Source organism: Orbicella faveolata, unplaced genomic scaffold (assembly GCF_042242905.1).
Source record: "Orbicella faveolata isolate gen_17 unplaced genomic scaffold, um_ofav_v1 contig_17, whole genome shotgun sequence".
Lineage (NCBI taxonomy): Eukaryota > Metazoa > Cnidaria > Anthozoa > Scleractinia > Merulinidae > Orbicella > Orbicella faveolata.
This window is the reverse complement of record NW_028301544.1, coordinates 205,503-222,412: the sequence shown is the minus strand read 5'-3', so window position 1 is coordinate 222,412 and position 16,910 is coordinate 205,503. Positions and strand designations below refer to the sequence as shown.

General features: G+C 38.9%; 1 protein-coding gene across 1 annotated transcript; it reads right to left on the bottom strand.

The window, feature by feature from the left end:
* Nucleotides 1-95: 95 nt before the first annotated feature.
* LOC149113003 (uncharacterized) lies at nucleotides 96-15,763 on the bottom strand. Its single transcript, XM_089288541.1, has 4 exons — nucleotides 15,677-15,763; nucleotides 3,438-6,573; nucleotides 2,248-2,281; nucleotides 96-1,660 (listed from the first exon to the last, which is right to left on the bottom strand). The coding sequence occupies exon 2, from the start codon at nucleotides 6,502-6,504 to the stop codon at nucleotides 3,448-3,450; it is 3,057 nt and encodes a 1,018-aa protein (XP_089144667.1). The 5' UTR covers nucleotides 6,505-6,573; nucleotides 15,677-15,763; the 3' UTR covers nucleotides 96-1,660; nucleotides 2,248-2,281; nucleotides 3,438-3,447.
* Nucleotides 15,764-16,910: the final 1,147 nt, after the last annotated feature.

The following is a 16,910-nucleotide window of genomic DNA, read 5'->3' as shown; positions in this document are numbered from 1 at the left end:
ACTTCATCTATACGTCTGTCCTCCAATAGATCATGCGTAAGAACGAATCAAAACGCGAGAACAATACGACATATAAATATAAAACGTTAGTGATATCTGGGACTATACAAACGGTTTTAATACGACACATAATTAATAACCAGTGCAATACAATACAAGCTCCATTGTCATCTAAAAACCTCCATATGCAGATTTATTACAATAATCACACACAATATCAGCAAAGATAAATTGACAAGAAATAATCACTTCCGTACGAGACGTTTCTACAGGACATAAATCAAATTATAATTCTGAATTAAATTCTAATTCTCTAACAATATTTGCAATATTAATAGCAATAATAGTAACGAAATTCTCAAAAAACATATCTCGATGTTTTCTTAAACATAAAGACCTGTGTTTAGACTTAAGACGCTAGAAATTAAAAAAAGAAGTAAACTAAATCTTTAACTAAAAGCGACATTACTACATAACTTAGCCCTAGTAGATTTGCCATTGCATTGCACGGCTGTAATGACCAATCACTTTCAAAGGACCTGACTTATAACACAATCGACTGACAATAAGCTCTTAATGACCAGCCCAGCGGAAACAGTGAGTTTTGTTTCCCCGAGACCCTCGATGTTGAGGGTCGAAGGGAAACAAAATTTACTGTTTCCTGAGGGGCCAGTCATTAAGTGTTTTGTTACACCTCCCGGATGAAAAATAGAAAAAAACTGCGAAAAAATGATCTGCTTGACGCCTACGGTGGCTGTGATTGCAGTATGAGCGGCAGTCAAACCGAGCTGTCCTACCGAAACGACACGATAACAGTCTTTTTCTTCGCAGCCTACAAAAATAAAGACAATACTTAAGTTGTTTTGCCTTCTTCTAAGCTTAACTCGAGAATTCAAGATTTGATTTGACGAGGAACAGCATATGTTGTTGGAAATGACACAATTATCTTCCTACCTGACGAATGGCCGAACGCGGGCGACCTATTTTTGGCCCCAAATTAAAAGTTTGAAGACACAAAATGTTCAAATTTTCCCCTTTGTTAATCTAATATGTTTTTGCCGAATTAAAAATCCCTTTTCTTGAATAATGAATGCCTTCTCTAGTGAGAAACGTTGCCTGATTTGACATCAGGCCGACTGGCACACACATTTGCGGCCGTTTCAAAGTGCACGACCTGATCACGTGCGAGTCGAAAGTTCAAGTTGTTGTTTCCCTAGGGAGTTAATGAGTTTTGTTCGCCCTAGGGAGTTAGTGAGTTTTGACCCATGGGACGTGAAACGTTCTCCTCCAATCGGAAAACGTAATTTAGTTGGAAGGTATAACAAAACACTATTCACTTGACTCTAAATTATAATTTCATTCTAGAAAATGGAAATGGCAAGTAAATCTAACTTAAGCTTTCTCATCACGTCCCGCGAATATTAAAATTATCCCATTTTGGGTTACCTTTCAATTTCAAAGCGACTTATTACTATTTGCTATTTTCTTTGTATTTTACACCTACACAACAAGTAAAATTGATTTACTTAAAACTTGTCCAAATCTGGAACTTGCTTTGGCAATGATTTGCAACGAAAACAGAAATACAATAAAAGTACTTGAATAAGTCTCATTGTCCACTCTCAGGCAGAGAAGACCTCTGGATTTAACAGCTCTTTCCCTGGAAAAGAACGGATCAACTTCAGCTTACATGACTTTTTCCCTCGAGCTTTGCTCTGAAAGGAACTGTTCTCTGTTTGGAAACATATAACGATGTAGCAAAAGATTAGCTTTTCGGTTGGTTTGTAGCATCATATCATACACACATTGGAAAAAAGGATACAGAAAAAACCTTACCTTATTACATGAAATTTTCGCGACACGTTTAATTAGCGATTTTGAGGTGCGCATATTTCGCGACACCTAAATTCCGCGATTTTGCGAAAATTTTGTATTTTGAATCACTTTAACTTCGCGCTTTCGAGTAACCCCCCATTGATTTCCTTAACAATGTTACTTAAACATGTCCTCCAATTTAGTAAACCGACTTAATCGATATCAAAGGTACGAAAACGTCAAAATTAACAAACGCGCAACTGCTGGACTATATGTCAACAGTAACATAATTTGAGTCACTTAACTTTCGCGTCATGTTATGCTCGGGACACTTATTGTTCCCGTCACTTTAATTTCGCGAACTTTTTGAAATCGCGAAATTCGCGAAATTAAGGTGGCGTGAAAATTTCATGTTATAAGGTAACTAATTACCAAGGAGCTTTCTCTTTTCTTGATCATTCAGCATCTGAAAGAGAAACGCAAATGAGAAAACTACCTTTTATTGACAAAATACTGATGACCATGAATTCTGTCAAACAGTACCGTGTTTCTATCGAGTTAAAGAAGTCGGAGAACGAGAAATGTTGTGGGAAAAAAGGCCGACAGGCTAATGTCTCCACAGCTCTTTCCAGTTCTCTCAAACTTCCACGAGTGTTTCTATAATTCGATAGCAACACGGATTGTTTTACATACAATATTGCTTTAAGTACACCTGTAGAGAAATAGACTTTATGTTTCATGTTCAGGTTGCGCGCGCAGATGGCAGATCGCGCGTGACGTCGTCGAGACAGGTTTTGGTTTCTTTTCACCCCCGCTTTCAGTGTTACTTGCATAGCGACTATTTTTCAACATGCCATTTCCCAACATGCTATGTAACCTGGCCTACGTAAAAAATGTAACCACAACTGGTTTCTTTGCGGTCGAACTCGACTCTTAGCTATAACCGACGGATTTATTTGACATCAAACTAAGGCTAGGAGTATCAAGAAAACATTCTGTGAGAGATAAATTGACTGTTTGGAATGTTTACATCTTTTGAATATTTACTGAGCGGTAGTGGCCCAATTCTATTTGAAGTCACCATTGAGAGCCGACCGACTACTCTAAAAACGTTTCAATTATCCCGTAAATGGAGAAACGTGAAAGTCCACAACCTTCTTCATTCATTTGAGGTGAGGTTGAGGATATTTGTCATTTGTTCCGCTAATAACCGGAAAAATTGCCAGTTATACATTTAAACGATCTTTTAGTCGTTTACATAGCATGTCGAAAGATGGTCGAAAGATGTCGCCTATGCACGTAGCACTAAAAGCAGGTATAAAGATCGTCTGAATTCGTACAACAGAAACACGTACCAGTTAAGGCCGTGCTATTAATTGCCATGTCAGATCCATACTATTTTTATTATAAAATGTCTCTTTCGGCGCGAAAAAAGGCAAAATCTCTAGTGATCTAAGAAATGCAGGCATTCGGGTAATGGCAGAAGCATTCGTGAGCTGCGCAATTTACACTCCCATAAAGGACGCTGCTCAAACTAATGATTAACAACTTTCACATTAGCACTTTTTTATAAACTAAAAATAAATGTTACGCCCTTAAAGATTAGAAAAAGGTTTACTCACGATGTTTTCACTAGCTTTCTTCAAATTCTATGGTTACGTCATCACCAATAAGAACAAACGGAGCCCAGTGTTTCACCGCAGCAAACTTCTCCGACTCTCTTAGACACTTCATAGCCCGTTGAATAGCTACACTGGCGCTACATCCAAGACTCAAATGCCTGTAGAAACTTTTCATAAACTCCATTGTTGCCTCGTCATCAATTGCCCAGAGTGACACCAGAACCGAGCGAGCACCAGCACCCAGGAAACACCTTGCAATACCGACCACACCCTCAGGCGTAACCTTACCTTGTGCACTGTGACAGCAACTTAGCACAACTAGCCTTGCACGCAGCTTCGCCGCTCGCACATCCGCCATTTTCAACACATAATCTTTCTCTTCAGGGATCTTGGATATCCGTGCAGGATTCGGAGCCAGAGCAATTTCGCCAGTTTCCATATTGCCATGCGCTGCAATGTGTACCAAGGCAACTAAACCGATTCGTTTCAGCACCTCCTGTTTAGTTGCTTTATTTCCAGTGAGAGGTACGACACCCAGCATTTTTCCTATCGTGTTTACTTCTTCTCTGGCATATGGCAAGGGCGATAAAATGGATTCACCTTGCTCGTTTGTAATTTCTTCAGCGCATGGATCTCCCACGAGCAATACTCCACTGCTCCTGTGGTAGTCTTGAGCAAAGTTCCCGATCAGGTTTAGAGTCGTCAACGAGGGAAGAATTCGTATCTTGATAGATTCACTTAGATACTTGAATTTATCATCTAAAAATGCAGCATACGGAGCCAAACATAACGGACCGTCGGGGACAATGATCAATTCGTCGCCTTCAAGTAAGTCTGCAATGGGGGCAATGATACAATCATGAAACAAGCGCAAAGAATTCTTATTGCAGGCTAATGTTTTCTCTCTTTCCTCGGTGAATTCTCTGCTGCAAGAAATTGTGTTTGTTTGGTCATCCAGAGAACGATTTTCACAGGCAACTCTTCCATCAATGTTGTATTCTTTAAAAACATCTTTCCTTACACACTCCAAGAAGGTAACAGCATCTTCACCTTCTATTTCTTTCCTCCTATACCGAGCCTCCGTTTCTTTGTCAAGTACCCAGAAATGGATTTTGGTACTTTCTAGTGCTAAGACCAGTGTTTGCTTGAATATAGCACTTGACATGCTTGCGATCGTTACGTTATCTTCAGGTGAGCCAAACGTTAGCAATTCAGAGCCATATTGTTCCTTTATGAGATCCTCTAAGGCTTGTGCTCGCCCTTGCTCTACAGCACACAAAGCCTCGCCAGTCTTTTGAAGCCTTAACAAAGTTCTCCAAAGAGCAGTGTAAGCATCAGGGCACCAATTACGAAAAGATATTTTCCAATCATCTTCGGACTGAAGGAGGGCCCTCGTGTCATTGATCAATTTTACACTGGATCGGTAATAATCAACAGCTATCTGCAAATTTCCTGACAACTCAAAATCGCCTCCTAAGCCAAAGCATGAACCAGCTTCTTCAGCCCTGATTCCCAGTTCTTTGGCAATGCTAAGATATTGGTTGTGGTACTTTACGGCTTGTTTAAAATCACCCAGACTCTGGTAAGCATCACCAAGATTTCCATAAGCATGTCCCTCTCCTGTCCTGTCCCCCAGTTCTTTGGCAATGCTAAGATCTTGGTTGTGGTACTTTACGGCTTGTTTAAAATCACCCAGACTCTGGGAAGCAACGCCAAGATTGCCATAAGACCCTCCCTCTCCTGCCCTGTCCCCCAGTTCTTTGGCAATGTTAAGATGTTGGTTGTGGTACTTTACGGCTTGTTTAAAATCACCCAGACTCTGATAAGCATTTCCAAGATTGCCATAAGCACCTCCCTCTCCTGCCCTGTCTCCCAGTTCTCTGGCAATGCTAAGATGTTGGCTGTGGTACTTTACGGCTTGTTTAAAATCACCCAGACTCTGGTAAGCAACGCCAATATTGGCATAGGCACGTCCCTCTCCTGCCCTGTCGCCCAATTCTTTGGCAATGCTAAGATGTTGGTTGTGGTACTTTACGGCTTGTTTAAAATCCCCCAGAAAGAGGTAAACATTGCCAAGATTGCAATAAGCACGTCCCTCTCCTGCCCTGTCTCCCAGTTCTTTGGCAATGCTAAGATCTTGGTTGTGGTACTTTACGGCTTGTTTAAAATCACCCAAACTCTTGAAAGCAACGCCAAGATTGCCATAAGCACCTCCCTCTTTTGCCCTGTCCCCCAGTTCTTTTGCAATGCTAAGACTTTGGTTGTGGTACTTTACGGCTTGTTTTAAATCACCCAAACTCTTGAAAGCAATGCCAAGATTGCCATAAGCACGCCCCTCTCCTGCCATGTCCCCCAGTTCTTTGGCAATGCTAAGATCTTGGTTGTGGTACTTTACGGCTTGTTTAAAATCACCCAGACTCTGGGAAGCATTGCCAAGATTACCATAAGCACCTCCCTCTCCTGCCCTGTCCCCAAGTTCTTTGGCAAAGTTAAGATGTTGGTTGTGGTACTTTACGGCTTGTTTAAAATCACCCAGACTTTGGTAAGCAGCGCCAAGATTGCCATAAGCATGTCCCTCGCCTGCCCTGTCCCCCAGTTCTTTGGCAATGCTAAGATGTTGGCTGTGGTACTTTACGGCTTGTTTAAAGTCACCCAGACTCTGGGAAGCAACGCCAAGATTGCCATAAGACCCTCCCTCTCCTGCCCTGTCCCCCAGTTCTTTGGCAATACTAAGATGTTGGTTGTGGTACTTTACGGCTTGTTTAAAATCACCCAGACTCTGGTAAGCATTGCCAAGATAGCCGTAAGCACGTCCCTCTCCTGCCCTGTCCCCCAGTTCTTTGGCAATGCTAAGAAGCTCGTTGAGGTACTTTATGGCTTGTTTAAAATCACCCAGACTGTTGTAAGTAATGCCAAGATTGTCATAGGCACGTCCCTCTCGTGCCCTGTCACCCAATTTCTTGTCAATGCTAAGGTTTTGGTTGTGGTATTTAATGTCTTCTTGAGAACTAATTTGACTCTTGTAAGCAAGTTCTTGGCCGCAATCGTCACCACTTTGTCTTATCATTTTTATGTACGTGTACTATTGTGACGTATTTGGTTGACTTGTGTCAGCTCTCAGCTATCTGCTATACACCTATTAAATATGAAATCAAAAAAACAATTTCTGATGGTTCATTAACAAAGTCTGACGCGACTACAGTCAAACCCTCAAAGAATTTTGCACGTAACACGAATAGGGAAAAAAATTAGCAACTGCTTGCACTTTCATGCGATTTAATCTTTAATCTCTTATTCTTTAATCATTATTTATACACGGTAAAAACATCAGGTAGAAAAAATTACGTAATAATGACTAAAAATCCTAATCCTAACATTATATTATCTTACATTAATATGCCACTTAAGAAAAATCCTGATTTCCATGAATTCCGTGTTTAAAAATTATGGTAGAGAAGGCGTTTAAATTTGTTTAATGAACCAGACTCTCTAATGTTACACGGTAAGCTGTTCCAAAGGGTAGCGCCGCTGTAACTAAAACTATTTTTCATGTACTTAGTTCTTGGAAAGGGGACAACAAGTTTGTTTACCGAGTCCCTCAGAGAATAGCTTGATTCATTTCGCTTCATAATTTAGAGGTGAGATATTCCGGAACAAGACCGTTCAAAGACTTGAAAACCATTAAGGCGTTCTGAATTTGACGTTGTCAGATTTCAAGTCTTTCCAACTGAGTTTGTTTAACAAGGAATCGACATCTACGTCATAGTTTGATGAAGTTATGACACGTGCAGCACAGTTCTACATTTCTCATTTCACTAAGAACATGTACTCCCGTATTCCTAAGATTTGCACTGCTGTGCTAGGAACCGTTATCCAATTATCTTTTGTTAATTAGACAACTGAAATTAACGAAGCATGGGAATCTGCTTTTCCTAAAAGTAAATCTACCTTGTGCAAATTTTGCACACAAACTACAGTTCTATTAGGGAACACTTCATATGTACATATCAAGAAAAAATTTGTTAAACTTGACACTTCAACGAAAACTGAAAGTAATCACAGGCCCTTCTAACAGCCTCGTGTCACTTATTTTAGAGTGCGAAGAAATCCACTGCTGCACGAAAAAAGTGTGACCCGAGTGCAATGCTAATTAGAGAAAACAGGCGTGCATTTTGACTTTCGATTAGGCTCGATCTGGCCCGATCTGACCTTTGCTGAATATTAATTTTTGTGATTTATACCTGTTTTCTTATTCTCGGAAAGAGCGCATTAGATGTTAGTTTTTTATCGGCTCATTATGATCCCCCACTTTTTCTCATGTCAGGGTTGAATTCAAGTATCTACGACCCTTTATCAAAAGGCTTCCAAAAACAGATTGTCAGTCAATGTCTATTTCAGGAAGTTTACACGGCTCTGTATTAAAATGAAGCGAACTTTATTCTTAAATCAGTTGTTAGTTACCTGACAATATACATGAAAAAATTACTCGATTCTGATTGGCTGAGAACAGTGCAGTTCAAGTGAAACACCAGTGCGAAAAGTGTAACACCAGTGCAAATTACACATTGAAAGAAAAACAATATGAAATTTTTTAAGCCAATGACATCACGTAAAATGAGGACGAAATTTTGAGCGGAAACTTTGAAAAAAGTTTTCTCGAATGAAGAAAAAAATGGCTTCAAGAAAGATCTTCCTTCACTTCTTCCACTCGAATATTTTCATGTTTATATTATTAATAAGTAATCATACGGCTTTTCTCGTCCAATTTGGAATTAATTTCCACTTGTGAGTTTTTCAAAACGCTGAAATTGCACTCGCCGCCGCCGTTCGTACAATTTCAGTTTTTTGAAAAACTAACTCGTGCAAATTAATTCCAAATTGAACTTGAAACCGTATGATTACCTACACTTATTTCATGGGTTGAAATAATATTGTTACCAAACGAATCTAAAGCCAGTCAGCGAGAATAAATTCCAGGTGATTCGCCTTCGAGTGATTCAATTTGTTTCTTTATTTAACGTAAATAGCGTGACACGATGATAAGGTATCGTGCTATAAATAAAATGTAATGTTACACAATTTGATCTGGCCTGATCTGCCCCATGTTGATATATGTACAAGAGATATTAATCATACTCATACAATTAATTCTTGTGATTTATACCCAAAGTTGTACCTGTTTGCTTATTCGCACAAAATGCACTCTTAATCGGCGCACTGTGATCTCTGAACTTGTCGGATGCCAGCCCCCGTAAATAAAAGCATGGAATCTGAATAGCGCGACAGAAACTCCTCTAATCAGGTAAAATCGGACCGAATTTTACCCGTAGAGTAATACACCCAAACAGTAGTTGTGTTACTATTCTTATAAAATATCTTGTTGCAGATAAAATAAAACCCAGAATTTTACAGTTTAGTAATATATGGGACCAAAACAAAGATTGGATATCCTCATGACTTGTAGAAGATCTTAAATTTTATGAAACTAAAAGTTTAAGAAGGATTGACAATTTTCTTGTTTTGAAATATGACCACGTCACTGGCGTGCAAACCAGCATAATGATAACTGCAATCAAATTCGCTTCTTTCGTTAGCTATGTAACCGTTGGTTTTATAAAACGATAACAGCGAAGCTAATTTCTGACCGGTCATGAACAGTTAACTTACTCTGTTTTGAAAGACAACCGAAATTGCCGAAACGTGCGAATTCAAAGATTCAGTTTCTGCTCATTCTCTAAGTACATCGACCTCGTACAAATGTTGCCCACAGACAACACTGTGTTTTGAAATGCTTCTCATGGTGAAGCTCTACACAAAATATTACTGAAGACGAAGTTTACCAGAAGACCAGGAAGGAGTGATACATGCCATCTCTCCTTTTTGGATGAAACTTTGCCACATTAAAGGTACTACCCAACAACTCTAAAAGACAAAGTGGGCCGGCTTTGTGATTTTTCTCCTAGGAGTTACACCACCCCCCCCCCCCCTGGTTTTTTGCCCAAAATCCCCAAAATGTCACTAAAATAAGCATCAAATTTAAACACCGCTCCTGCTTACAGAATACATTGCATTTTATCGGTATTTCACACAAATAAAGATTGGACCTATCTTAGTTCACACCAGGAATTTCAAGTTATTTGAAGTGACAGGTGCCAATCAAGGAATGTCATTTCCTACCCATGTCACGCAACATTTAGCTATAAGGCAAATTAGCTGAAATTCTGACTCAAATATTGCTTAAGTCCAACTTTCTAAATCAAAACTAATTTCATCACAGTTTAGAGTCACCCTTGGCCTGATGTAATCAAGAATAACATTTTTGGCATCTGCTATTTTTTGGTAACAAAGCCGTTCAAACAACATGACAAGAGGCTAGTTTTAACAAAGAGACAAGGGCGAAATCTAAAAATATTAGATATTATAGAATCAGTTTATCAAAGTTATTTCTATGTTAATGTCATTAACAAAGTCTTTGAATATTATTTTGGGCAGTGGAAGCTCAATGAATGCAAAACTCTTTGCAATATCCCTTAACCCTCGGACGTACAAGGCGGGGGGTGGGGTGGATGCCATCCCCCTAAGAAGGTATTTTCAAAATTTTGAAAAGACGATTTACTCTAAGGGGCTGAAACTTTCATTAGCTGTTCATTCATCCTTCGCGGATATTTTGATATGTCAATTGTGTGTCCATCATTTTTTATGTTTCCATAGCAACCACTAGTTTCATGTAGGTTTGGCCAAATATCAACTCTTTTGACATAATTCTGTACTTTTTCCAGTTTTCTTCATCGAATTGCAGAAATTCACGAATTTGTACATTTCATAAGTATTCTGGTTTGATTTTGTATCAATTTCCATTATTTCTTGACTTTTTAAGAAAAAAGTAAAATCCAAGATGGCGGATCCACGATGGCGGGTCAAATGACGTCATTTGGCATCATATGATGTCACAACCAACAAAATTATGGTATCATTTTGTGGAACAAGCTTAGGGCTATCTAATCAATGTAAATTTATTTCGCTGTGCCTAAACAGAGCGCAAACCCAAGAGGGTTCCATCCATTTCCCCCTTATACCACAGTGGGGGTACGAGTTAGCTTGTACATCCGAGGGTTAAAATAACAGTGCAAAACACCTAAATTCTAATTTGTAGAATTTAAATATGGGAATAAAGGGCCGTGATGTTTACATTCTCAAAAATTGACTAGTTAGATGAGAGTTTTTCCGGGCAAATCTCACTTTTTAGATTACCCTTGAAACCCTGCTCGAGCATCATGGGCGGGTCACATGCTTGATGTTGCAATTGATTATTGTCAACTCTTACTTTACACTTGGCATACAAACTCATCAATCCTGAGAGGTATTCTTTGCTGACATTATTGTTTGCCCTCATATATATCAACTCTTGAGCTCACCCAATGAATATCCATTTCATGCGAATCGAGTTAAAAAAACATCTATTTTTTTTTACTTTGCCGCATCAGGCAAGCAAGTAAATCTTAATTAGTATAAAGATAAACATTGTGCATATAATTTTGAAAGCATGGGAACAAGAACCAAAGACCTTGATCAGCAGCAAATAATATCACTAAGTGATAATTAATAGTTTGTTGTTGTTATTGTTATTATTTATTATATTTGTTTATATTTATTGTTGTTATTATTTATTATTTATTCCCACTGCGTAAGGAATTTTAATCTCTATTTATAGATGTGCACACTCCAATGATAAGAATGGCTTCGATGCTTTGCTCAATTGTAACTTTTTTGAAAGAAAAGCTCGACAATACCGGTTTTACCTTTGTTCTCATTTCATCCACTCACTTGCCAGCCTTAGAGAGTGCACAGGCATTAAGATCGTCAGATATGATTTCAGTGATCCACAGGCTGGAAAGGACCTCTGTGACAGAGAAATTGCCACAGTGCAGAGCCATGTGCGTTGTGACATAAATGAAGGCCACGACATTAAAAGTGCTAGTGATGTCCTATGGCGGGTTAAGGGGTGTCAGCCATCAATAATATTGTTAAGACTCAAGAGTCAGGCCAGACCTTGAAGCACACAATGTTCGGAATCTGTCTCTAAAATTTTTTAGCTTCAAGTCCGGAGGTTTGAAAGTGTAGAAGGCTTATGATATGGGCCCTGGTAAGCGTTTCACACTTGCACATGAGGAATGGATTTGAAAGACCTCAAGGGCCTACAGACTTATGCATAGAGCAGCCCTCAAATGTACTGCAAGAGAGACTGCTACTTTTACAGCCAGGGGTTTGACAAGTGTCAGCTCCAACAGCTTCAGTCTAGGCATAGTTAATAGAAGGGGATTATTATGAAACTCAACAAAGTTCTTTGTTGTATGTTTTTGTTCTCTTTTTTGGCCTTGACCGTGCGCAAAACATAATTGTTGTATACTACTGACCGAGTAACTGACCAATAGAAACGTTTTGGTTACGTAATTTATGCATAGCGTATGAGTGCAAAAAAAGATTTTGCATGGTCGTGGACCTTCCAACACATATCTTGGCATCTTTGTTTGCTCTTTCGATGTTTGCCGGGCTTCATAACCATTCCCCTCTATTAACTATGGCCTAAGACCTTGCAATCTATTGAAGAAGAGTCCCAAGTTGTTAAAGCTACAAGAGTGCATTCCTCCTACCCGGAAGAGGGATTCATAAAAGCATAGCAGTCTTTCACATTCTGCAGAGACACTTGGATGCGGGCAAACACGTAATGAAGTTAGAGAGGGAAACGACATAGACAGCATCAAGATAAAATGGGTTGAAATCCCAAACGTCCTTTAGTGATCATGATCCACGAGAGAAATCTCAAAGGGATGGGTCTGAAAACATCACGAAGAGGAACCCGAAAAGAACATTCATGGAAGGTGAGGGGACAGGACGAAAGTGTAGTGAATGAGTGCAGTAAGATGAGACTGTGCAAGACAGTAGTGGCAGGAAAATGTCCAGCAAAGAAGAGTAGCTTGCTGCAGACCAAATAGCCCAGTACTTCAGCATGTTGTCTGTAATGTACAGAAGTGGCCGACTAGCCATACACCAGGCGTATCTGAATCCGTCTCAAGATGAAGCAGAAGAGATCTTGACCAGGCTTGCAGTACGAAGACAGTACTACTTGCCAGCTACTTTACCATCCACCATATAGAATATGTAACATAGTCTTGTGACCAGAAAAAACAAATCACTTATTTCACAGCGCCATGGAGCTATGGATATACTCAGGAGGTTACTGAGCAGAAAAGAAAACCATAGCCAAGAGCCACTCAAGCTTGTTGAGTGCCTAGAAAAATTTAAAAAGTTCAACTGGGCCAAACCTTGTTAAACCTAAGACACTGGTGCCGTTTATGTTGTCATGTGTGCTCGCTTGGACGCTAGGTTTCAGATAATTTCAGCTACTAGATCTTCTCGAGGCTCAATTTTCCCTCAGAATTGCACTTTTTTTCAGACATCCTCTTACTCGCAGACATGCAATCATTCACAATGTGTTGTGCTAACATCTTCGAGGTATAACCTTTATCTGCGGTTAATTCAGTATAGGAACTTTCAGAAGAAAAACGCATTTTTATAAAAGCTAGCAAAAGCTCAATGTCACAGTTGAAGTATTATATACAAACTGTACGTGTTTACCAAGATTTACTTGCATGCCTGATGCAGAAAAATGAAAATTTCAAGGGGTTTTTGAACTCGGAATGAGGGCAAACAATAATTTCAGCGAAGAATACTTCTCAGGATTGATGAGTTTGTATGCTGAGTGTAAAGTAAGAGTTGACAATAATCAATTGCAACATCAAGTATTTGACCTGTGATGATTGAGCAGGGTTTCAAGAGTAATCTAAAAGGCAAGATATGCCGAGAAAAACTCTCATCGAACTAGTCAATGTTTTAGAATTCAAACATCCTGGCTGTTCATTCCCATATTTAGATTTTACGAATAGAATTTAGGTGTTTTGCATTGTTATTTAACCCTTAGACGTACAAGCTAACTCGTACCTCCACCGTCGTATAAGGGGGAAATGGAAGGAACCCCTTCTGGTTTTTGTTCTGTTAATGCACAGCGTACTAAACTTACATTGATTGGATAACCCTTAGCTTGTTCTACAAAATGATACCATATTCAATGGCTGTGATGTCGTAATGTCAAATGACGTCATTTCACCCGCCATCGTGGATCCGCCATCTTGGATTTTACTTTTTTCTTAAAAAGTCAAGAAATAATGGAAATTGATACAAAATCAAGCCAGAATGCTTATGAAATGTACAAATTCGTGAATTTCTGCAATTGGATAAAGAAAACTGGAAAAAATACAGAATTATGTCAAAAGAGTTGATTTTTGGCCAAACCTACATGAAACTAGTGGTTGCTATGGAAACATAAAAAATGATGGACACACAATTGACATATCAAAATATCCGCGAAGGATGAATGAACAGCTAATGAAAGTTTCAGCCCCTTAGAGTAAATCGTCTTTTCAAAATTTTGAAAATACCTTCTTAGGGGGATGGCATCCACCCCACCCCCCGCCTTGTACGTCCGAGGGTTAAGGGATATTGCAAAGAGTTTTGCATTCATTGAGCTTCCACTGCCCAAAATAATATTCAAAGACTTTGTTAATGACATTAACATAGAAATAACTTTGATAAACTGATTCTATAATATCTAATATTTTTAGATTTCGCCCTTGTCTCTTTGTTAAAACTAGCCTCTTGTCATGTTGTTTGAACAGCTTTGTTACCAAAAAATAGCAGATGCCAAAAATGTTATTCTTGATTTCATCAGGCTAAGGGTGACTCTAAACTGTGATGAAATTAGTTTTGATTTAGAAAGTTGGACTTAAGCAATATTTGAGTCAGAATTTCAGCTAATTTGCCTTATAGCTAAATGTTGCGTGACATGGGTAGGAAATGACATTCCTTGATTGGCACCTGTCACTTCAAATGACTTGAAATTCCTGGTGTGAACTAAGATAGGTCCAATCTTTATTTGTGTGAAATACCGATAAAATGCAATGTATTCTGTAAGCAGGAGCGGTGTTTAAATTTGATGCTTATTTTAGTGACATTTTGGGGATTTTGGGCAAAAAACCAGGGGGGGGGGGGTGGTCTAACTCCTAAGGGAAAAATCACAAAGCCGGCCCACTTTGTCTTTTAGAGTTGTTGGGTAGTACCTTTAATCTGGGAAAGTTTCATCCAGAAAGGAGAGATGGCATGTATCACCCCTGCCTGGTCCTCTGGTAAACTCGGTCTTAAATTCGACATTCCAAATTCTTCACGTCAGAAGAGAGGTAATGTGTTGGTGAAACGCTGCTGAAATTCTGATATTCCGAATAATGAACGACTTTGAAAGCAGAGCAGACAGGGAAAACACAAGGGTCAACTAGACATCCAAAATTTCTTTGCACTAAATTTAGCGCCCCTTAAAAACGAGAATTTGTGAATTGTGTAATGCTTCTTTACAACTCAGCAAGTAGAAATATTTGGCTCGAGTTGGAATAAATCTGTTTGTATAACGTGAAAGAATGTTGTTAATCTCCAGCGTTGCTCTAAGCAGTATAATTTGTAAACAACGATGAATTGTTTCACAGTGCTTTGCATTTGTATACATGCGGCAGTGATCAAATCACATATTTCTCTCAAAGAGCAAGACAGAAATTGAAGATGCCGTTTAGATGACATACGATAACTACCACCAAAGGAAAGATGTCAACATTGAAACAAATTCCTTTAGACATAACAAAGGTATGGAGACAAGTATAATGGAGTCTTTGTTCAGCAAATGATAATCATGGAAGCTTTCTTTAATGTGCTACGGATCATGGAAATCAAATCAAACATTGCGAATTCACTTGCACTGGAGCAGAGAAAGCTAATTAGTGGTTTGCCTACTACTGTTCGGGTTACAATTGATGAACTAATTCTCTGTTCACAGGTAAATCAATTTGGAAAATGATATAAGAGTTGACATCTTCTCTTCTGCTATCAGAGACAAATAAATGACTTGTATGTACTTACAAATAGGTCGTGTTACATCTCAGAACTTATGAGAGTATTTGAAGTTCCCTCGTTTTGTTTTAACTACAAATCTCAAATCAGCTGTAATTAAAAGTTATATCCATTGGATTTGTTCCGTCTAACACGTTCTTCATCGCTCTCGCATTGGTTAAATCCGCGGAGTTCTACAAACAATTTATTAAAATTTGCCAACGCCGTTAAACATAGTTATAAGTACTTACAATTGGTTTGTGTTTAATCTCAGGAAACTTGGGTCTTTTGATGTCCTTTCGTTTCGTTTGGTAATGTTAGCCCATGCTCTGAGCGGAAATTGGAAATCAACTGAAACTGAAAGTAAAATATGCAAATACAGCGTTATGCAACTGAACTATGAACTGGCTACAGCTTGGATGATTTCTGGTCACGAGATGTCTGGATAACCGAAAAGGTCAACTACTAACATTGGAAACAAAATCACAGCTTCACACGCTTTTCAAACACGTCAAAACAACCCTATGACAAGTCATAGCATTTCACGACCACAATATTTTTGAGGGAGGTTGAAAGTGCAACGAAGCTAGGGTTTACAAAGTGAGTAATATTTAAAAATTCTCTCAAATTGTACGAGCGGTTTTCAACGCTGATTTTGAAAATAACACGGGTAGGAAAAGCCTTTTAATAAATGCTTGCGATCTCATAGGATTACTTATTTCACTAAGAACATGCACGCCCGTATTACTGATTTGCGCCGCAGAGCAAGGAACCGTTATCCAATTATCTTTTGTCAGACAACTGAAATTAACCGGCGAAGCACGCGAAACTACTCTTCCAAAAAGTAAGTCCACCTTGTGCAAATTTTGCACACAAACTACAGTTCTATTAGGAAACACTCCTTATGTACATACACATGAAAAAACTTGTTAAACCTGAAACTTTGACTTAAATAAGCTGAAAGTTTTTCTATCACCATTCTTACTAGCTTCTAGGGTTGCGCCTCGCATGGGTAACTTTATTTTCCCGTTCGCGCAATTCCTATTGGTCCTTTTCTTCTTTTAATTATATTGTAATTTTGTGACCAATTAAGCTGATAGACACAAAGTAATCAAAGGCCCTTAGGGCAACCTCGTGTCACTTAATTTAGAGTGCGAAGAAATCCACTGCTGCACCAAAAAAGTGTAACCCGAGTGCAATTCTAACCAAAGAAAACAGGAGCGCATTTTCACTTTCGATTAGGCTCGATCTGGCCCGATCTGACCTTAGCCCAATATAAATTTTTGTGATTTATACCTGTTTTCTTATTCTCGGAAAGTATGCGCTAGATGTTGGTTTTTAGTTGGCTTACTGTGGTCTCCCAAATTTTTCTCATGTCAGGGTTGAAATCAGGTATTTACGACCCTTTTTAAAAGGTTTCCAAAAACAGATTTAACACAGGCTTGAATTCCATTTCAGGAATGTTTACACGGCTGTGTATTAAAA

Coding starts and splice junctions, on each gene's coding strand:
- LOC149113003 (XM_089288541.1), bottom strand. CDS start 6,504: ATGATAAGACAAAGTGGTGACGATTGCGGCCAAGAACTTGCTTACAAG.